Source organism: Pteropus alecto, unplaced genomic scaffold, assembly GCF_000325575.1.
Source record: "Pteropus alecto unplaced genomic scaffold, ASM32557v1 scaffold134, whole genome shotgun sequence".
Classification (NCBI taxonomy): Eukaryota; Metazoa; Chordata; class Mammalia; order Chiroptera; family Pteropodidae; genus Pteropus; species Pteropus alecto.
In genome coordinates, this window is record NW_006436283.1 from 10,467,912 (window position 1) to 10,491,507 (window position 23,596).

Sequence of the window (23,596 nt, forward strand, 5' to 3'; positions counted from 1 at the left end):
GGAGTTAGATGGGGGGGAAATTTAAATCATTTCTACAAGTAAAATATTAAAAAAAAAATTTCTAACACTGAAATAATATGAATTCCAGAAGGAGTAAATGAAACAGAAACAGGAAAATAATAAAGATCTAGTGACAATGGCAGTCGAGATTGCATCAGAAATGAGCCTAAAAGAATAACTTATAACACCACCTTAAGCTAGAATGAAAACACAACGCTACAAAAAGGAGGGAAACTAAAACAGTCTGCCAGGCTCTGGTTCCAGAAACAACAGAGACAGCGGAAGTGCAACTCCAGAGAGGCAAGAAGGAGTCAAAGTTTCCCAAAGCAGAGGAACAAAGTCAAACTCCTCATGTACCAGAGGCAGGGATGAAGTTCCTTGCCCTTGAGAGGCATCTGAAAATCAGTGCTGGCGATCATTACTGAAAGGAAGGGCAAAGGACACAAAGTCTCGAAAACGAGGAATCAGACTAGCTTCAAGTGAAAGGGACAGAGAGTTCAAAATAAAAAGAGGTATTTGACTCCCCAAATTCCTACAAACATGAAGGTGGTTGAGAAAACTACTCAGCTTAAAACAAATCATTTCTATGGTGAAAGATAATTCAGAGGGAAAAGCACAGAGCTATGAAGAACACCTGTAGGAAGCAAGCCCTAATCAAGAAAAAGGCAATGGACTGGATGCCTGGCTAGATTTCAGAATTGCTATAAAATTGTCATTGCTACGTGTCTCCCATTTCTTCTTCCATTTTTTTAAACAGAAGTTCTCTAATGCCTCTTTCACCACTGTGCGTTGACTATGTGTGTTGGGGAGCGGGGCCCGGGGGAAGATGTTTGATAATTTACTCATTTAGTTCACAGGTGTTTAGATTGGAAGAAGCCACACTAAGGCAGCCTCAGCTACACCTAGATATGAATTTTTATTAAGTTTTAAAATGCAGAGTTTGAAGAGTTTTGACAAATGTGTATATCTGCCTAACCATCACAATAAATACGGATTCTTTCCATCACACCCAAAAGTTCTCTTAGTTCCTTTGGAATCAAGCTACTCCCTCCTGCAAACCCAGGTAACCTGATTTTGTAGAATCTCAAACATATGGGATCAAACAGTATTACATTTATATGTCTGGCTTCTCTGAAATATTTTTGAGATGGAGCCATGTTGTTGCATGTATCAAAAGTTCATTTATTTTTATTGCCCGTGGTATTCCATTATGTGGATGAACCATAATTTGTTTTATTTACATGCTGGACATTTCGATTGTCTCCATATTTTGGCTATTCTGAGTAAAACTTCTACGAACATTCAAGTTCAAATATTTATGTGGACATACATTTTCATTTCTCTTGACTAAACACTTATAAATAAATAGAACTGTGGGGTCACATGGAAAGTCATCTTAAATGATTATATAATTTTCTTCCATAAAACCCTGATAGAATTCACCAAGAAAGCCATCTGGGCTTAGAGATTTATTTGTGAGAAGGTGGTTAATTACAAATTAAATTTCTTTGGTAGGTATAAGGCCACTCAGATTTCCCATTTTTTCTTGAGTCAGTATTGTTTTTTGTGTCTTTCAAAAAATGTGTCTATATTCATCAAAGTTTTCACTGGTATAAACTCATTTACAATATTCTCTTGTTATAGTCTTACTGTCTACAGGATCTGTGTGGAGCCTCCTCTTTCATTCATTCCTGATACTGCTAATTTGTGTTTTCTCCTATTTTTTTTAAATTTTTAGTTATAGTGAAACACACATAACATAAAATTTACCACCTTAACTATTCTTAATGTACAATTCAGTAGCTGTGAGCACATTCACACTGTTGTACAACCATCACCACCATCCATCTCTAGAACTTTTCCATCTTCCCAAAATGAACCTCTGTACCTCTTAAACAATTAATTCCCCACTCCTCTCTCCCCACATCCCTGGCAGCCACCATCCTACTTTCTATGAATAGAACTACTCTAGGCACCTTGTATAAGTGCAGTAATACAGTATTTGTCTTTTTGTAACTGGCTTAATTTCCTTAGCATAGTATCTTTAAGGTTCATCCATGTAACATGTGACAGAATTTCCTTCCTTTTTAAGGGCTCAATAACATTCCAGTGTGTGCGCGTGTGTGTGTGTGTGTGTGTGTGTGTGTGTGTTTACACACCGCATTTTGTTTATCCATTCGTCCACTGATGGACACTTTGGATGATTCGATCTTTTGGTTACTGCAAATGTCATGAACATGGGTGTACAAATATCTGTTTAAGTCTCAATTCTTTTGGATATATATTCAGAAGTAGGATTGCTGGATCATATAGTAATTCTATTTTTAATATTTTTTGAGGAACTGCCACACTATTTTCCACAGCAGCTATGCCATTTTACATTTCCACCAACAGTGCACAAGTATTTCAATTTTTCCACATCCTTACCAATGCTTATTTTGTTTGTTTTTTTTAATAGTAGCCATCCTAATGGGTGTAAGGTGGTATCTCATTGTGGTTCTGATTTGCGTTTCCAGACTGATTAGTGATGGTTAGCATCTTTTCATGTGCTTCTTGGCCAATTGTATATCTTCTTTGAAGAAATGTCTATTCAATTCTTTTGTCCATTTTTTGATTGGATTGTTTGTTGCTGAGTTGTAGGATTCTTTATATATTCTGGATATTAATAACTTTTCAGATACATAATTTGCAAATATTTTATCCCATTCCATGGGTTGCCTTTTCACTCTGCTGATTGTGTCCCTTGGTGCACAAAAGCTTTTAATTTTGATGTAGTCCAATTTATCTATTTTTTCTTTTGTAGTCTGTGCTTTTGGTGTCAAAATCAATAAATCATTGCCAAATCCATTGCCATGAAGCTTTTTCTCTATATTTTCAAGTTTTATACTTAAGATTTGCGTGTCTTATACTTAAGATTTGTGTGACTTAAGATCAGTGTTATACACTGATTTTTAAAGTATACCACAAAACAGTCTACGGCCATGCCACCCTGAACAAGCCCGATCCCGTCTGATCTTGGAAGCTAAGCAGGGTCGGGCCTGGTTAGTACTTGGATGGGAGACCACCTAAGAAGACCAGGCGCTGTAGGCATAAAAACTAAAAAAAATAAGGGATTATAAGCTAACAAGGTCCTTGCAATCTGTGAGGTCAACCAAGGTTGCCTTGCCTAAAAATATAAAAATAAAATAAAATAATAAAGTATAACCCAAAACAAAGAATGAACATTTCAAAGAATGAGCACAGATGAATCTGAAAAATATAAGAAAAAGAAGATTCAATATATATATAGTATGATTCTACTTACATAAAGTTTAAAAAAAAAAAAAGCAAAGAAATGATTAACACAAAGTACAGGTCAGTGGTCCTCTCAGAAAAAGAGAAGTGGAAGCAACGGGAGGAGGACACCGAAGGTCCCCTGGAGTACTGAAATATGCTATTTCTTGGCTGGGGTAAAAGTATAGGAATGTTCATAACTGTTCTTTAAACTGTACCCATGCATTTTCTTTAAGCTCTACCTCTGCATTTTCATACAGTTTTTACATGTGTGCTATGCTTTACAGGTATAAAACGTTTTAAGAGTAATATAACTACTACATCAAAACTGATCAGGAAACTAAAAGGAGAGCTAACTTCAGATTTCATGTCTTTGCATTCATCTGAGGAGCAGGTGATACCATCTCCATCTTCTTATGGTATTGCTAACTATCAATGAAAGAAAAATAAATCGCAACAAAGAATAATGCAGTAAAGTATCAAAATAACACTAAAAAAAAGAAAATGAAAATAACTTCCAATGATCCACAACATAATGATTTGAATTTTTCAAAGGGAATTTTATTAGGAATAAAAAGAAAAACAAAACTAAATTTTAAGAAATGAGAAGCTTGACCAAAAAAAAAAAAAAAGACCAGAGATCCATAAACATCTTAAGACTTCATATTTTTCCCATTTCCTACATTAAAATAACACATTTGATCTTAAAAATAAAAACTAAAGACCATCTTTAAAAGTCACACATTTAAATCAACATTTATTAATATCTCTCTGGTTTAACAATAAAACGTTCAGAGTATTCTAACCCCCTTAAAATTATGTTTTTCAATATACTTATAAGCTTACTGTCATCCCTTTTTTGTTTAAAAAAAGGACAATCAAGACTGTTCAGTACTATGATCTCAAAAAAGAACCTTGTTGGTCAAATAAAAATTTTCTATTACAAAGCCCCACTCATTAGAAAATTGTTTTAAAAAGTGACTGCGTTTGTCAAAAATCTGACTCATTTGGGGGGAAAAGCTTAAAAGAAATGCAAGGCCATTATTTTCAAAGCTATTCCATCTCAGCTACAATTTGTTACCTAAGAATGATACTTAATTAGCATTAATGTTGAAAATTAATGAGTAGCTAAGTGGTTTTATGTGTGTGAAAGTTATGTTTTACTGACACCCTAAGAAAGTTTTCATTCCTCAGTTATGTCTCATTTCCGGGTCACAAGGTTAAGTACCTACCTAACAAGTGTCCGCTGTATCAAAAATATCAAATTAAACAGACTTATTCCACATTAAGTGTTGTACCCAAACAAGATTATGAAAATGATCTTTCTTTTGAAGATTTGTTAGGGAGAGCCTCTAAGAAACATTAGACTGACCAACAGAAGAGCAACTAGAAGGTGATGGCGGGCGATCGTCACAGAAAAGGGGTTCCCCTGAAGGGCACAGCACGAAGGCCTCCCCGGGGCAGAGGCCGTGTCCACACACCAACACAACGCCCGCCCCTTCCCCAGTGGCTCTTCATCTAGAAGGCCAAGGCTAGCACTCCAAGCCCGAAAGAGGGACTGCTAATCACATATGGCGATTTAAATTAATCACAATTTAAAATTCAGCCCCTCAGTCACTCTAGCCAATGGTCATATGTGAATAGTGGCTGCTGTACTGAACGGCACAGCTATAGAACATTTTCACCATCACAGAAACTTCTGTTGGATGGTGCTTCTGTAGGACACATCTTTGTCCAAACAACTGCACTATTCTTAAATAAAATGAATGTACTTTTTGTGAATGATATTTAGGGATGTTTTACTAACCATATTTATTTATGCCAATGGACATAAAGAATCTCCAGAAAGTAAAGGTATTGATCAGCTGGCTCCCCCATAGAGTCATCCAACAACTTAAGAGCGAGTGGGAGCTATTTATAGTGTTAATGTCCTTTACATATAAAAATGAAGTCTAATGAGGTAAAAAGCTTCTATTGTAGTTTTGAGTATCCAGACTAAACATTTTAATCAATATTTTTAAAGTGAAAAATGTTTTTCACATAGATCAACGTATTCAATCACAAGCACATTTTCATTATACTTGGTCACCATCTGCTGGCCAAGTAATTAACTGCACCAGCAAATGAAATGCTAGCTGTACTGGGAGACATTTTTTAAAGGACACACACAGTCCCAGCTTTTTGCCGCAATGCATTCCTGGAAAACCACATCATAAAGAGGATCATTGTAAAGCAAATCATATTTTCCATAAGGGCAGGGTTATAATTAGATTCTTCATTCCAAACTAAAATCTGGCATTAGCCCATGGAAAGATCTCATTAAAGCAAGATACAAAAATTGTAACCCACCATAATCATTTAGAATAGGATAATTATTCTCCAAATTCTTTTGTATAAGCATGAACACTTAGAGGACACAATTAAAAGATAAAAAACTTTAAATAAAGTTAACCTATATCTAATATGGTAAAAGTAATATACAATAAATAACAACTGTTTGCACACTCCTAGAATTTTTAAGTAATCTGGATGCATTTTATAAAATGACATCTAAATAAATCCAAACTAATGCCTTCTTTTTCATGAATAAAGTTCTCTAAAATAAGCCAAAGTAATCTATTTCTTCCACTGCAAAGCAAGACTTAAAGGTCAGGGTTGATTCAACTTTATTCCACTTTGCCCTCTCCTAATTCATAACTCTTAATCAAAGTTTCAAGTAGAAATAATGAGTGATATTAAATCACTCCTTTTCATCCTTCCCTACCGCAGAATCTAACTGCATTTTGGTGACAAGCTACCAGACCACATCATACTTCACTGAAAAGTCATAAAAACAATTAAGAGCCATAAAAAGAAGCTTCAGAACATTTTTCACAGAATTGTAAGACAAGAATACAACCTATTATCTTTGTGCTCTGTCCTTGGGAAAATGCACAAAAAGGATACACAGAGATGACAGGAACTGAAGTCGAAATATTACTGAGGCAGCTTCTAATACATGATGTGGCGAAATGCAAAAAAAAAAAAAAAAAAAAAAAAAAAGCCCAGCCACACTGTATTCCTTCTATCTTGGAAAAAGAGACTTGCTGAGTTATCTAAATAAACATTCCTTCAAAGCCTCTTTTTAAAGCATGATTACCACTCTTTATTCTGAGAGTGTTCAGGATTCATACTTACAATCAGAACCTTTCTGCATAGTCATTGATTTATTTTTCTCAGGAACAAAAATGACTTCTAGTAATGCAAAATAATGACCAATGGACTTTAAGATAATACTCTTTGGGAGGATTATATATTAGAGAAGCAAAAGAACGGTCAAACAATCTAACAAGCAAGCCCCTGTAGGAACTGTTAACAATCACCATACACCAGTGATGATGGTGCAGCAACAGGTAATACTTTTCACAGGTCCCGTGTGAAAGACTCTATATCTCCATTTTACAAAAGATGAAACTGGGGTTTAGAGAAATTAAGGAACTTGCCTGAGGACACATGGTTGCCAAGTGTCAGAAGTGAGATCTGAACAAAGGCACACTGCCTCATTTCAGCTCAACCTGGAAATATGCCTAGAAGAACAAAGGCACAGTCGCCCAGGATTGCTGATGCAGCTCCACTTAATTTCCATATCTGCTGCATGAAGTCCAGAAAGAACATGGGGTCTGAAATCATAAAGACCTCGGTCTACCACTGGGAAAGTTACCTGACCTCCTGAAGCTGTTACCTCATCTATAATACAAAGAGCAATCATGTCAACCTCACAGAATTGTAGAGAAGATGCAATCAGATCACTTATAAAAGATTTCTAGAATAACATCTAGCATACAGCAGGTGCTCCATAAATGGTACAACTTGTGCCGCTTGGTTTGTTTTAATAAATTAGAAATACAAGTGGAATACACAAATATTTAGAGTATTTACTGGGAAATTTTCACCTCCGTTTAAATCTGTATATTCGTTACATAAAGTGAAATTTATTAATGAGCATCACTGATGTTAATAATGTATATGCCCAAACATTTTAACAAGATGTGTTTTGGAGGGCAAAGTGACTGTATCTATCAAAAAGTGTATGATTATTAAAAATAATAAAGACACATGTAGAATAAAAAGTTTTTCACTTTCCACACCAGGCTAGTCCCATTCCTTAAAGGTAAAAGTTTTGCATATGGCACCTAGAAATATGCCATACACATGGACACATATGTATCCGTAAAATACACATACTCACACACAAATGGAAGCTGACTATACTTTTAGGTACTTCTTCTGAACTTTACACATCTCGGAGATCCCTCATACTAGCTCATGTAGACTCCTGTTACCACTGCACAAGATGTTGAACCTACTAACGATCCCACTAATAGTTCACCTACTAAATTTGTTAATGTGCCTAGCTACTGAAATCGCAATTCCTTTTCTGGGAATCAATAACAGCCCGAAATACACGCAGGTGCATATATGTACGAGGATGCTAACCTAGGCATTCTTTGTAACGATAAAGAATTGAGAGCCACAGACAGGAAAATTACAGTAAATCCATACTACGAGTTATTACCTCCAATTAAAAAGAGGACAACTACCTGACACAGGTTTAAGACACAGTTAAGTGACAAAAGAGCAAGTCTCAGAACAGTGCATATAGTGTAAGCCAATTTATAAATTCTTAATTACAGATCTGGGGGTGTGGGTATGTATCTACTGTAGAATGATACACACCAAACTGTTCATAACTATTACCTCTCATCAGGAAAGTGGGATAAGGAGGACATGCAGAGAAAGACTTGGATGTTTTTACTCTACATTGAGGTTTTATGACAAGCATGTATTGCATATGGATTGCATGCTTTTCTAAAATGAGGATAAAAACTACATTAATCATCTACTGCAGCATAGAAAATTGCCACAAACCGAACAGCTTTAAACACGTATTTTCTCAGAGTTCCTGTGGGTCAGAAGTGCAGGCGCAGCTGAGCTGGGTCCTCTGGTTAGGGCCACACGAGGGTGCAATCATGGTTTGGCCAGAGCTGCGTCCTCATCTGGAGACTCGACTAGGGAAGCATCTGCTTCTCCCACTCACGTGGCTGCCGGCAGCCTTTGGTGCCTTTCGGCTACAGGATTTACGGCAGCTCACTTCTTCGAAGCCAACAAGGAAACGACAACAAGACTCTAGAGCCAGTCAGCTGGCAGGACAGTCTTATATATCATAAGGTACTCATGGAAGTGACAGCCCATCACCACTGCCATATTCTATTAGTTGGAAGCAAGTCACAGGTCTGCCCACACTCAAGGGGAAAGGCTTACACAAGAGGAAGATTGTGGGGCCACCTGGAAGTCTGCCTACCACAGAGACAGTTAAAGTCTTTACCAGATCTCAACAGTAGGCTTCTGAAAGACGACCAGGAAGTAATATATAAAGATGTACAGCTCACGGTTAGAGAACTAAATGAAATTAACCACACTAGAGCATAAGCTCTAGGTCTGGGGTCTCACCAGGAATGTTTACACTTAGTAAAATCATGCTCCAAACTCAAATACAACTAAAATATTCCATTGTCAAGAAAATAAGCAGATCTCTCACATAAAAAAACAATAATAGATCTCTAATGAAATAGCAATGCAATTTGGAAAGTGGTTTTTCTAAAAGAAAACATGGCCAATAACATAAACTTAAAGCAAGAAATATGAAAAAGGAAAGCAAAGAATAAAACCAGGACAGAACTAGTTACGTGTTGAAGCCATTTAATGTGAAATACTAAGTTTACTGGTGTATGATATATACTTGGTGGGGGAAAAAAAGCATAATAATAAGCCTGATAGACTATAACCTCATAATACTTCTAACGTGTTTAGAACCAGGCCACATACCGTATCCTACAAGAAGAATAAAGGTAAAGGAAAGGTGCCATCTCTACTGAATAGGGAGTCCTAACAAAGAGGCTTCAAAAGGACTCTGCATCTTTAATAATATAAAAAGGCTAGGACACAAACAGCATAATCTAAAATGCCATTAGAAATACTTCACATACAAAAAGGTCTAAGTAAAGCAGGATTTTATAAAGTGATCAAAAAAGAAACACTAAGGGGGAAAATCTTTTAAGATTAAAGAGGTTTTTCAAAGGACAAGTTGAAGTGGTTGTAAAATTTATGAGGCAGCATTAAACTTCAGTTCTAAGTAACAATAAATTATTCACTATAAAAATATACATGTGTCAAATATTATAAGCCTCTTAAACTTTTTAAAACAATTTCTTACAGAACTGATTAGATGTATTGGGTCAACACTAGCAGATACTAACTTTTTCATTAGCACACTATGACCACTCAGACAGAGTAAAGGAGCAACGTTAGAACAGAAATATGAAGACAGGTCACCACTAAACTTCACCACCACTTCTCATCTGAAATTACACGTTACTTATTTGGCCTTAAAATCAGTTTTATTGCCTCTAGCTAAAGTAAATGTTAGTATATAAAATGCATGTATATAAAATTTCAAATATCTGTTAATTAATGTACATACACATTAAAACTATAAATCAGATTAAAATTCTTAAATAAATCAAATTAAATTGAGAAACATATAGGAAAAGGTAGTACCCTGTGTTGTTTTTGCTGCCCTAATTGTAAGCCTTTGGCCTTACCGATATTAGCACACTTCACCATAAAGATATTTAAGTGTGCCATTTCCAGCTCCTTCCCTGTCTTTATATTCCTCCTGGTATACGGAGGGCATCTCTATATCCTACACCCATACTTCTCTTAACTTCTAAAATTTATCCTTCCCTAAACTTTTTCTAAAAGATTTTTTTTTAATCCCTGTGGACCATTCTCTCTGCCACAACATACCTATCTCAAAGGGCTTTCATGCTGATTAAATTAAATATGTGGCAGTGCCTAACACAATCTATTTCCTCCATCATGCATGCACTCACCAAACAGAAATGCTTATGGAGTTCCTAACGGTTTCCTGCTCAGTGCTAGGCACTGGAAATAAAGTACAAACAGGAAAAACACAATTCTTGCCTCGTGAAATCTACAATCTAGCAAAGAGGACAGAAATGGAACCCATGCACATGTGATGAGTGCAACGAAGAAACACAAAGTACCTTGGTATAAATAATAGGGTCACCCAAACAGACCCAGGATGTCAGGTAAGGCTCTTATGAAGCTGTGAGAATGACTAGGACCAAAAGATTGCCTGGTTTCTCATTAATTACTTACTACCTAACTGACAACTAATATCTCATACTCAGGTAATTTGCATTAAAATGCCATTTTATTATAGTTGAGCAGCAAAGAGAAATAAGTTATTTGTTAAACTCGTACAGATTTTATTATGGTTTCATTTTCTAGAAAAAAATCACTAATATTTGAAGAATATTCTCACTACATTTTCTCAAATTTTATCCTGTTCTGAGAAAGGAAAGTCCATTCACCTGGACTCCCTAGAAATGGCAATTCTACTTCTGATCCTAAATCCTGCCCTTACACACACCTCAGTCTTCTTGAATACTTTCACAACTACACATAACTGCTTTACTGAAGTTATCTGCGTACCTATCTCTCTTCCCTACTCATCTAAAACAAAGGTTATAGATCAAATGTCTATAGGACTTAAACGGGTAACAAATGAGTGATTATGCTGCCAGATATAAGGATATGCTTCACTTCCACAAAGATATAGTCTCTATCCTCTTTTTTATTTTTATTTTTAACACCCACGGCACCTGGTCTTCCTAGGTGGTCTCCCATCCAAGTACTAACCAGGCCCAACCCTGCTTAGCCTCCAAGATCAGACGAGATTGGGCACATTCAGGGTGGCATGGCCATAGACTCTATCCTCCTCTTGAATTATTTATCTTTCTTCTTTCTACTTTTGATTGAATATAAAAATGGAAAAACAAATATTTCATTTCCTCTTAACAAAAAGAAAAAAGAAAAAAGAAGAAGCTAAAGTTCAATAATAGATGTAACTGACTTCAAACTCAGTGTCAGGAATTAGCAGGAAATAAAGAAGGCAAACCACCTTAGGGGAGTAACTATTACTTAGGTACAACCAACCTATGGCTGTCTTCTGGAAAGGTTGCTAGGTCTCCACTTTTTAAAATAAGTCAGAAACTTAGCTTTTTATATGAAATTCTACATTGTTAATTTTGACAACTCATTCAAAAATCTTTAAAGACATTATGTAAGTCAAACAAAACAAATGTATCCACATGATTCGTTCATTTCAGGAAGATCATTAATTTTCAACCTCTGGTCTAAGCTCCAAGGAGTGAGAAAGTACTTATGTCGCCCTCACACTGTAAACTCCACATTCATTTCTCCCAGAAGGGAACTCGGCATTTAGTCACTCAATGAATGTTATGGCAAACACCTCATGGATTTTGCTGCCAAACCAAGAACTGTATTTTTTTTTTTTATACAAACCACGATCTCTTTATCTGCTTATAAGGCTAACAAAAATTCCATAATTACACTTCTTCTACTTTTATTTCTCCTATGAATGCAAAAATAAGTATTTCACACCACCCTCCTATAGACTCATCTCTTCATTTTTTACTCTCCTCAATGTGTTCTTAATTCTATCACCTCTTCCCTTTTTTGCCTCTATTTTAATGTTTCCCCTTTCTAATCAAAAAATTCCATATAGACTAGACCTCTTGCTTTGTGTTCATCAGTTCTTCTGCATCATAAAACATGAAGTCTGAAAAACAGATAACCAGACTACATCAACTATGAAGACATTTCGAATTACTAGTAACACTTCTATAACTGATTAAGGAATAAACCAAAAAACATATAGTAGAAAAGAAAGATTACACTGTTAACCAAATCAAATTCCAAAAATTAAAATTACCAAGAAAATGGTGAGGAGTGAAGTATGAACTATGGTACACGCCGAATGATGCTGTCTAATATTTTAACATTTCAGAGAATAATGCCAAATGTAAAACTCAAAATTTGATAAAAGTCCAATTTAAATCTATCTCTCCTAAAAGCCAAAAGTATATTACAACCATAATCATTTTTGTGTATTTCAAAAAAACTTAGAAGTTTATTTGCACTAAAAATCCTCTTTAAGCGTAGTAGTCTAGTAAGAAAGCACAGTTTAGTGAGGTTTACATTTACACTCGCTATTTTATTAAATCAAAACAAATATTGTTCAATGAGTGTAAAAAGAGTGAAATTCAAGCATGAGCTTCAAGACGGATATGCAAGATGTTACATTTTGTTGAAGTCACTGATAACGTTCTTAAATCATGCTTATCATAAAGGAAAACAGAGAATTGTGTTATTTAAAGATTCTCAGGTACCACTTTCCAAGCAATGGAATATATATAACAGATATCCAAAAAGGGGCTAAAAATATAACATAATTTAGAATATATAGTAAATAAAAAAGCAAAACTGTTATTTAACCCACCCAACATCCCTTCACAGTCTTTAGCTTTTACAAAAATATAAAGTAAACTAACTACTTACCATAAAAAAAAAAGAAAAAATGAAATGTATGAACCAGTTCCAAAGACAGGCTACATGATGAAACACACGCGAAACCTTATTTTCATAGCGTACCTGTGGACGTCAGCTGGCGACTGCACCAGACAGCACTCATCTCCAGAAGAAAGCTTCCACGATTCACTGTGTTTGCTTGACCCCAGCTCCCCCATTACCCAGTCTGGTAATCTTTCTGGGCTTGAAGCTTTTGCTTGTGCTGGATTTGGTTCATCAAAATAGATGGACTGATTTTTAAAAATTAGAAAAAATATTCTTTCAAAATGTACTATAATTAGTTAAGATTTCCATCAAGTTTCAAGTTTAGTAACAACCTTTCGAATACTTAAATTCAATTACATAAAAATGTAAAAATATATATCATTAAATGTATAATGAATTATGAAATATTAAAACACATAAAAGGGACAACATATTTACATTTTAGTTGTGCTCTGCTACATAAGAAATCTGATAAAATTATATAATGAATAAATCTGATAATAATTATTTGTATAAGAATAGTAGCTTTATGAAAAGACAAATGGAAAGTTCTTTTGAAATCATGTGCTACCTTATTTCTTTCTGTGATCGTTAACTACTCTGCACCCCCAAATAAAGAATTAGTGGGCAGAGAAACCACAACCAATAAAAATGAGAAATAAAAATTAGGAATCCCTTGGAAAGGTGGGAAAAAGAATTGAAGAGCTAGGATTTTACTCTGGCCACACCATAAACGAGCTGGGAAAACCAAGGCAAATCTCTAGGCCTTCTGATTGTTATTATTTGTAAAATAAATCCCTTTCCTACGATTCTATGAAATTAAGTGTGAGTGGGAAAACATGAGACAATATACTCATATCCCAACATCTGAAGGTTTCAGAAAATGTCCTAATGTCCTACCTTTAGTTATCAAAAAGAATGACATTAGCCCCTTTATTTCTCTTCAAGTGAGCCGGGATTTTGCAGATTTCTGAAGAAAAATCTGCATTAACTGGATACTTCTACAATCATTTTCCCGATTCTACACAAAAATCCTCAAGGGGCTGTTTTCCGACAAAGGGTGACACATGACCCTCCATCCCAAATCGACATGCATAGCAATTTCTTGATGAACGACGTAGTCACTCCAACGTTTAATCAAATACCAAGTTGAGTAACTACTATCCCAGAGACTAATGATTTTAAAGCAAGATTCATGGCTGTACTTTAACACACAAGAGGTGACAGCATTAGAACTTCTAGCATTCTGCCATGGATAACAGAAGTTATGGTCTAGTTGTACAGAATGCCTCTTGAATGAATTTTTGTTTAAGTTAAGTGATAAAATACAGAAAAATCTTAAAATACAAGAATACAATTACAAGAAAAAAATAAAAGATTCTTGCAGTTCTTTAAAAAAAAATTCATATATATCCTAACAGCAACTGCCAACACCTAGTACTTCAGATTTCTCAAGTATTCAACCACCACACAAATGAACACATATTTCATGGTGACAAGGACCAAGACAGTGACAATTCATCAACCAAGCATAATTATAACTGGCTTTGTAACAAACTTGATTTTGATAATGAAATTAGATTAAATCAAGTGTGGGAAATCACTTCTCAACTCCAACTTACTATTGTCATTTTATTACTTTAGAAGACATTCAATCCATCCTCTCAAAAATTTTTAAATATCAAAAAGTTTAATAACTAGAATTTACTGACATACATAAAATACTATTATAAACCAGTGAAAATTAGTGGAAAAGGCTCAATCTTAAAAATTAACTTTAAGCTTTTTAGAAATACTGTAGAACACTGTGTAATGACTAAACCAATAAGTATAGTTTCCTTACAGGCCAATATCTGATTTCTCCTCAAAATAAGAAAAAATGAATCAGAGAGGAAAACAAAACCTTAGTTATAACTAATATATTATCTAGAACTTAGAACTTAATATGACCATTCCCAAAAAGGATGATAAACTGACACTTTTAAAGAAACTAATACACCTTTTGATCAATGACACTAACCATGTACGAAGGTAAAGTTTTCAGTGTCCCTGGTTCCGGTCGGTGTATAAAAGGGCCTTCGATCACTCCTCGCTTAAGCATGTGCAGTAGCAGTTTTGCGTATAGGTTTCGATTCTTCCTGCCCATTATTCCTACACCTGTTCCTGAAGGCTCGCACAGTTTTCTAATCCACAGTGCACACCTCTGCCGTTCTAGAAATACATAAGAACTATTAGAGACTTGATTTCTCAGTAAATAATCATTAAAGACCTATGTAAATCTGCTTTTGTTTATAGCAAAGGTCAGCAAACAATCTGTAAAGGGCCACACAGTAAACATTTTAGGCTCTGCAGGCCATATGATCTCTGGCACAACTACTCAACTGTGCCACTGCAGCACGAAATCACCACACACTACATGTAAACGAATGGGCGCAGCTGTTTTCTAATAAAACTTTTATCGAAAAGGCAGTGGGTTCGATTTGGCCCAGAGGCTATAGTTTGCCAACCCCTGAGCTAGAGTTTATCAGTTAATTAATGATCAGCCAAGACAAATGTAAAGAAATACTTTCTCAAAAATAAAATCTGGATTATTGTCGAATAAATTTCTGAGATAAAAAATTTGCTGTAAAAACATCTCTAAAATAATTTTAGTTGTGTTGAAAAATCTTTCTATAATTCTCATTATACAAATCGAAAGAGATAAAATGCAGTCTTATTTAAGCATTTTAAACTTAACCTAAAATTAAATCTCAAATGTTTTATTTATTAAAACTGATAATTTTCAGGGATTTGTAGTTGATTTACTTAGGGTTCCTTTTAACCTCTGTAACAATAATTGAGGGCTATTTACATGTAATTTCATAAAATAATTATCCCTTTAAAAACTACCTAAAACATACAGCACAGTTTAATCCACATATAATAACCTGACTTATCTTGCCATGACACAGAATTGTTTTTAGGTCTCATGAAAACTATTTTGACACTAATCTTTTATCAGTCTAACTCAATTTGAGGATTATATATCTAACACAAATCATAAGCCTGCTTTAATCTCTTAGTTCCTAAAGGTCATAGTCATTTATTATTTTTCCTACAAAAAATCGCTGGGGCTGGATTTACTACTTTGCTCATACCAGATTTATCACTACAGTTATGAGAGCTAGCCTCTAAAGAACTTTTGTATTTTTAGCTTTGAAAATTACATAATCACAAAGCAAACTTCATGAAATAATGGGCATACTTTGTGTAATGAGAAAATATAAACACGAAAACTGATAAATTTAAATAAACTGTTTTCAAACTATGTATTTTCTATATGCCCAGCAGCAAACTGAAATCTATGTAATTTCGGAATGGCCAGAATTCAGTACAACTTGGTTAACAAAAAAGATTCATTCCTCTGCTTAAAATGATGGGGAAAAACTGTTATCAAAAGTGGAATCCAGCTACAAGATATAAGTTGTTAAGAATGCTCAGGTTCTTGCCTGGGGTGTGAGTTCCCAAGCACTCACTAAGCATTAATTAAATAAAAGAGGGCCAGGGATGTACAATGACAATGAGTTGTGAACCAAAGATTATAATTAATCCAAATCCATGTACCTAAAAATTCATTTTAAAAGAAGGTGAAATATGAAGACGATTTATCTGAAATACATTTATAATGTGAGATTTTAATTAAAATTTTTCCTAATCAGCAAATCTAAAACAAAAAGAAAAAATATCAATAGATGACTGACATAGTACAGAAATATCATTAAATACTAATTCAAAAAAATCGTGAATAAGCTACAGGATATGAAATAATTTTGAAGAAGAGCAGAGGAAGAAAGGTTACACAGTCTGACAAGGCAGGAGGGCAGAGGAAGAGGCTTGGTGGGAAGACCATGCCACGCCATGCTGGACTAGGAAAGGCTGCAGGCCTGGAACAATGGGTAACTCATACACTACACTCCCTTCTCCCAGCGCAGCTCCCAGGAATAAATATCTAATATTGACCTGGCTCCTCATTTTGAATATAGCATTCACTTGGCCACTTCAGGGAAATAGGAAACTTGGACAGGGTAAAGCCAGTTTTCTTGCCCCACTCCAAACCCTCCACTAAAAGATGCCAAGTCAGATTTGCCTTTAGTCAGTCTTATGCCAAGTTATGACTTGGTGAATCTTCAGTGACCCCCCCAAACTCTTTCCAAGTGTTCTCTATATCTTAAATTATTTGAAAATCCTTTGACTTGCGACAAAGACTCTCATTCCATAATTACAGACCAGAAATTGGAGACGAGACAGAAGCAAAAATTCATTCGCACTTGATTGTATTCAGTCAACTGATAAGCATACAAGACCAATAGAGTCTTTGCCACTTTGATAAACAAAAGGGTCAGAGAGCAGGTGGACAGCAGGCTCCTAAAAAAGGAAACATTTCCATGGTATGAGGAAAAAGAGGCAGGAAGTAAGCTGTAGCTAACTTTAGAGATCCATGTGCTTGAAGCTCATGACATATGAGAAGTGGTATCACAAGATCCTTCCCTGGTTTAGTAAGACATTATCACTAAATTTCTATTTACCCTTGAACAGCTCAAAGTAAACAATTCTACTAATCAGCTTAAGATAAAAACCGATACTAAAGGAATTCAGCTTTATTTCCACTTCGATGGTTCATTGGATTGATGATATAATATAAAGAAAAAAATTAATCTTAGAATCTAATTTTCAAACATAATCTTACCTGACCTATGGGGTAATTTTAAAACAAAGGGCTTCATATCTACCACAAAGTGATCGAATTCCGCATCCAGCTTCTCCCATTTTTCTTCTTCACTTCCCATTTCTATAATTCAGTCTGTAAAAGATTTAAAATTAAAGTATTAAGAATCCATATGCTGAAACTATAAAACTCTGATGAAAGAGATCAAAGAAAACTCATTAGCATTAAATATCAATTCTCCCTAAACTGATCTACAGATTTCATGCAATTCCGTTCTAAACTCCAGCAGAACTCTGCATGCATACACAAGCTGATTCTAAAATTTATGTTTTAGAAAGTTCAAGAGGCTAGAATAGCAAAACCAAAAAAGAAGAACAAAGTTGAAAGATTCATATTACCCAACTTTAAGATGTACTATAAAGCTACAACAGCCAAGACAATATGATATTGGTGAAAGCATAAGACACATAGACCAATGGAACAGACTGGAGAGTCCAGAAATTGACCAATGCAAATATGGACAACTGATTTCCAACAAAGGTACAATTCATGGCAAAATGACAGTTTTTACAACAAATCATGCTAAAACAACTGGGCATCCATATGCAAAAAAAAAGTAAACAAACCTCAACCTAAACTTCATATTATAAACAAAAATGAACTCAAAATAAATCACAGACCTAAAATTTAAAACCATAAATTTATAAACTTATAACTCTTAGAAGAAAACATAGGAAACAATCTTTACGACCTTGGAAAAGGCGAAGATTTCTTAGATACAACACAAAAAACACTACCCATAAGAAAAAGTTGGTATATTAGACTTCACTAAAATAAAAAACTTTGGCTCTGCAAAGGACTCTGTTAAGGGACTGAAAAGCTACAGACTCTATGAAAATATATGTGAATCATATATCTCATAAAAGACTTATACCAAAAACATACAAAGAACTCACAAAACTGTAAGAAAACAAGCAACCTAATAAAAATAATCAGCAAAAAAATTAGTCCCTTTACCAAAGAAGATTTAGAGATGACAAATAAGCATATGAAAAAATGCTCAACGCTGTTAGTCATTAGGGAAATGCGAATTAAAACCACAATGAGATATCACTACACATCCAGTAGGACATCTAAAATAAGAAATGCAAACAATACCAAGTGCTGGTGGGAACACAGAACAACAGGGACTCTCATGCACTGCCATAGGAATACAAAATAGTGCGACCACTCTGGAAAACCAGTTAGCAGTTTCTTCCACAGTTAAACATACACTTATCATATAATCCAGAAATTCCACTCTTAAGTATTTATCCAAATGAAACAAAATCCATATTTACACAAAAACCTAACTGTAATGTTTATAGCAGCCTTTTTCTTCTGTAACCATCAAACACTGGAAACAACCCAAACGCCCCTCACCTGGGGAATGGATAAGCAAGTTGTGACATAAACACACAGTGAAACATTAGTTAGCAACACCAAAGAATGCACTGATACACACAGCGACAGGAGTAAACTTCAAATATATTACGTTTAGTGAAAGAAGCCATTCTCAAAAGGCTACATACTGTACAAATCCATTTGTATGACATTCTAGAAAAGACAAAAAATATGAGCATATAAAACAGATCAGTGGTTGACAGGGGTTAGCAGTGGGGGGAGATCTGCATATGAAGAAGTGGCATAAGGAAATTATTGGGGTGTTGGAACTGTTCTGCATACTGTCTGTGGAAGAGCTTATAAGACCCTATTCATTTTAAGTGTAAAAACGCAAGGAACTGTATCTCAAAAAAGTGATTTTAACTCTATATAAACTAAAATTATTTAATTCTCCTCAAAAAAACTTAAAATATTGGTCTTTATATTCTTTCCTAAATAGCAAATATATATACTGAATATAAAGGGGGTAAATCTCAAAAAACAGAAATTAAATTAAAAATATATCCACACTCAACATGTTCTTTTAAGTTTTGAAATAAATGTCTTGGTAGGGATATGGACTACCTCTATATTTTGTTAAGTTCTCTCATTTGTCATCTATTCAATTTGCAAATTACATATTTGGGGAAAAGCTCTGTTCTGCCCCATAAGCTATCGTGATCCATGGAACGCCCTCCCTCTGCTAAACCAGCTGCGAATATTTAGCACAGTATCCTCCATTTTATTATCAAGAGCCTCTTCACAGAAAGTTCTCTCTATTCTGTCTCTGTAAGTAAGCCCTAGCTTGCACGGGCTAACTTGACCTCCCTCACAGTGAAGTGAACCAAGGTTTCAAGTCCTCTGTCAAGTACATGCATGTCCTCCCTCGAGTCTTTCCGTCTCTCTCCAAACTTTTCCCAGGTAGGAAAACAGTCACTGAGATCACACTGCCTTTTCCAATGACTGCCATTAACCTCAACCCCCAAATTCCCCTCTTATTAGGCTCCCGCCATCTGACTATACCTCCTACTACCCATTCTCATCACTGCCACCTCCCCAAAACTCTTCTATCTGATCACAGCCTCTTACCCTCTTAAACTCTATTCCACTCCATCTTCTCCTTACACTCAGCAAGTCTCGAACCCCTGACACCCTCCTTCATTCCCTAATTAAGGGTTTGCTGGAGAAAAATGGCAGTTTCCCATCTTACTGGAAGTCTCAGGAGCCTTTTACTATTTCTGACTCCACAAAGCAGCTTTTAAATATTTACCAGATATCTTAAAGTCCTTTAAACCGCTCCAGCCTCCCTCACAATTTTGAAAATCTTACATCCTGCTTCATGGGAAAGTAATGAAGTCAGATAACAACACCCCAAAATGCTATTCCCGCTACTTCTCAATTACCTCTCAGAGAACACATCCTCACATCCTTTGCTTCTGTATCAGAAGCATGAACTCGCCTTCTAATACCAGTATCTCTATCACCTATTAACTCTCTCCTTGCTGGGTCGAACTTTCTGTCCCACTGACTCCTTCTCCTCCACTGTTCCCATTTTCTAAACTCCCATAAACCAATATATCAGCCAATACTCGGAAATATCTCAAATCCTGCCTCCATCTCTATTCTCACGGCCACTGTCTCAGAGAAAGCCCTTCCGACCACTTACATAAAACCCACTTTACTTTTCCCTACTTTAGACCTCACCGATACCAAAGTAAGTTTCCCAAGTACAAAGCGAAGCGTATCACTCCCTACTTGCAAACTTCTCTGGGCTGCCTACTGCAACAGGATGCTATCTAAATCCAAAGTCAGGCCTTTAAGTGCCTTTGCATTTAGAGCCCATCTCTCTCCCCTCTCTACGAGCACACACTTTGCCTAACTACACCAACCCGCCCATGACCATTTCACCACCAGGGAACTCCTCGTCATTCTTCAAACACTCCAAGCACTTATATGATCCCACATCCTTTTCACAGGCTGTTCCCTCTGTCTGGAGTCAGGTAAATGTAATTCATGTCCCTTCTGCATAAACTCGCCCTGCTTATCCTTATGCATTGTTGCTCATTCTCAGTGTATACTGCACACATCTGTGTAGCATGTATCACGAGATTTCTTTTTTTTTAACACATCTATGTATTACTCACAGGTCTTCCACCATCTATGAGATGCTCCTGGAAGGCAGAGACCATGACTTACACATCTTAGCAGGTACGTAGCGCATTGCGTGGTAGGTATTAGAAGCTGAAGAACTGACTGGTAAATAAATGCTAACGAAAGGGATTCATGTCCCACTTTTACATTACTAGTAGGTTTGTTTGTTTTTTTAAGATCCTGTTCTGAGTATCAAATAGGTCTTCTAGAATAGAAATATTATATGCCCTTAATTCTCTTTACTTAAACTGATCACCCTACCTTCTGCATTACATTTTCAAATTCAAGACTTAGTTAAGATAAATTTCATTTAAATGCTTTTTCCGACGAGTTAGTTGGCTTGGGGTTGTTTGGCTGGTTTTGTTTTGCATTCCTACAATAACTAACTGCATTCCTCCAAAACTACATCAGTTATGTACTTGGTAATAGAAAGTTATGATACCACTGCTGGATGTTAAATCATAAAGCTAAAAAGCAACTATTCAAGCAAACAAATGGAAACTCATAAACCCAGAATTTTAAGCACAGCCCTGGCCTAAGTGCTCGGACTCCCAGGCTTAAATAGTACCCCGCCAATGTACTCAAACATTGCTCTGAGGGCATTCATAACTAGGGCTAAAGCAAAAAGATTCTTAATAATCCCTCAATGAATCCTTGGACACAACAGAAGATAATAGTGTTTAATGTTACAGGAAACTAAAATTCAAAGTTAAAAGACTAATCCAAAGTCATGAAATTAAGCAAAAAACTCAGATTAACATTTTGAAATCTCTAGATCTCAGATCCATTACATCTGACCACTTGGCCATTTGCCTATAAGTCAACAATATCTTCAACTAACAAAAAAGTATTTTGAAAAGTAGAAAGGCGATCGGAATTACTACAGTAACATGCAATACTGGAGTATTGTGTTTTAAAAAACACAACAGTCAGTGTGATATTTGGTAAAAGCTAAAAATCTACTTCTCCTTATCCCTTATTTACTCTCCAAAGAAATGATGAAATGCAAAAAAGCCCAAAAAATTAAGTTACCATTTCAAACCTTCAAGGAATTCTCACTATGCGAATTACATCTTATAAATAAATTATATCTACTTAGTTCCATCTAATCAAAGTTTTATTACCATTTATTAGAATTGCTGATTTGTTATTAGAATTGAAAAATAAGAGGATATATCTTTGACTTAGGCTTTAGGTACTTAGAGTGTGCCTACTAGTCACATAAATTACTTCAAAAGCAAAAATGAAGTAAACTGGGTGACTCTTGCTGTATATATATAACCTATATTTGGATCACGTCTTACATTTAACTCACTGGCACTTTTTTTAAACCTGTTTCTACGCGGACAGCTATAAAGTGGGCTAAGACCTTCTCAAGGTGCTTAGCTGCAATACGAGTCAGCAAAGCATAAGCGAGATAAATATTAAATATTAAATAATTATTAAAAGGCCTTGGGGAAACAAGCAGCCACAACTGCTAAACAAAGAATACAGCTCACATATATCATGAGCCTTGACAAACGATAAACATATACCTGAAAGTGGCATGAATTCAATTTTGCTCAATGAAACCATATTTTAGATACATGGTGGGTCGTTAAAGAAAACTTGAAATATGTACTTCATTACATCAAAAGGTTTTCCAAGTGCATGTTTACCTGGCTTACACACCTGGATGTGTGGACAGTTACCAGTGAGTCTTCCCTGATTGTGCCAAAAGCATGCTATGTGCTCTGCAAACGTATCTCAGTCACCGCCGTAGGAGACAGACACTATTTCGTGGCCCTTGAACAGAGGAGGAAGCTGAGGCTCCGCGGGGTAAGTAACCGACCTAGTGATCCACGCAAAGTGGCAGCCGGGACAGAGCTCTGCACAGATTATCCTGCGCTCCACTGCGCGGCACCACTATGAAAAGGCACGTGTCGTTTCATCTGCCTTTTTTTATTTTTACTCATCTTTAAAGAGTAAGGGCAAATAAGAATAATAGCCGCACGATGATCAGAATGAAAGTTGTTCACATCGACTTAAGTTGTTCTCTGGAACATTTAAAAAGATAAATAAACTCAGAAAAACTCTGCAGCTCCCAGCAAGCCGTGATGCCGGGGCAGGGCCTCCCCAAGGCGAATTACGAGAAGCGTTCCCACAAAGGAGCCAGCGCGCCGGTTCTGCCCTCACTCCCGCGTCGCTGGCCCTGTTCTGACGGCGACGACTCCGGCGCGCCGGTGTCCAGAGCCGCTGGCCCTGCCAGAGGGGACAGAAGCCGCGCCCGGCTCGGGGCGGCGGCCTGCCAGGCCCTCTAGGCCGAGGCCGCTTGCCCTGCCTCGTCCCGGACCCTGATTTCCTCTCACGAGCGGCGAACCCGCGGGTCCGCTTTCCGGACCCCGTCATGTCGACCGCCGAGCAAACGTGACTCAGAACTTTGCCGGTCCGTGCCCGGGCCGGACGTCACTCTGCACGTGAGGTCACGGCGGTGCGCCCCGAGACCCCCGAACGCGGCGCGCGCCCCTCGGGCCTCCAGAACGGGCCCGGGGCCTGCGGGGCGAC

General features: G+C 36.3%; 1 protein-coding gene and 2 non-coding genes across 8 annotated transcripts in view; 1 reads left to right on the forward strand and 2 right to left on the reverse strand.

The window, feature by feature from the left end:
- CEP112 (centrosomal protein 112) overlaps positions 1 to 23,101 on the reverse strand; it is a 328,322-nt gene extending 305,221 nt beyond the window's left edge. The window contains exons 1-4 of one of the 6 annotated variants that reach the window (XM_015589808.2): positions 22,711 to 23,101; positions 17,501 to 17,614; positions 14,795 to 14,985; positions 12,853 to 13,019 (exon numbers count right to left, since the gene is read on the reverse strand). In XM_015589808.2, the coding sequence (XP_015445294.1) occupies positions 12,853 to 13,019; positions 14,795 to 14,985; positions 17,501 to 17,600 (458 nt within the window). In that variant the 5' untranslated portion in view covers positions 17,601 to 17,614; positions 22,711 to 23,101. The remainder of the gene's footprint in view (positions 1 to 12,852; positions 13,020 to 14,794; positions 14,986 to 17,500; positions 17,615 to 22,710) is intronic. The other 5 variants (XM_015589807.2, XM_006912420.3, XM_015589806.2 and 2 more) reach the window with 5 other exon arrangements.
- LOC112480089 lies at positions 2,972 to 3,090 on the forward strand. The gene has a single exon (XR_003046488.1). It is a non-coding gene; the product is annotated as a 5S ribosomal RNA (ribosomal RNA).
- On the reverse strand, positions 10,989 to 11,107 carry LOC112480155. The gene has a single exon (XR_003046508.1). It is a non-coding gene; the product is annotated as a 5S ribosomal RNA (ribosomal RNA).
- Positions 23,102 to 23,596: the final 495 nt, after the last annotated feature.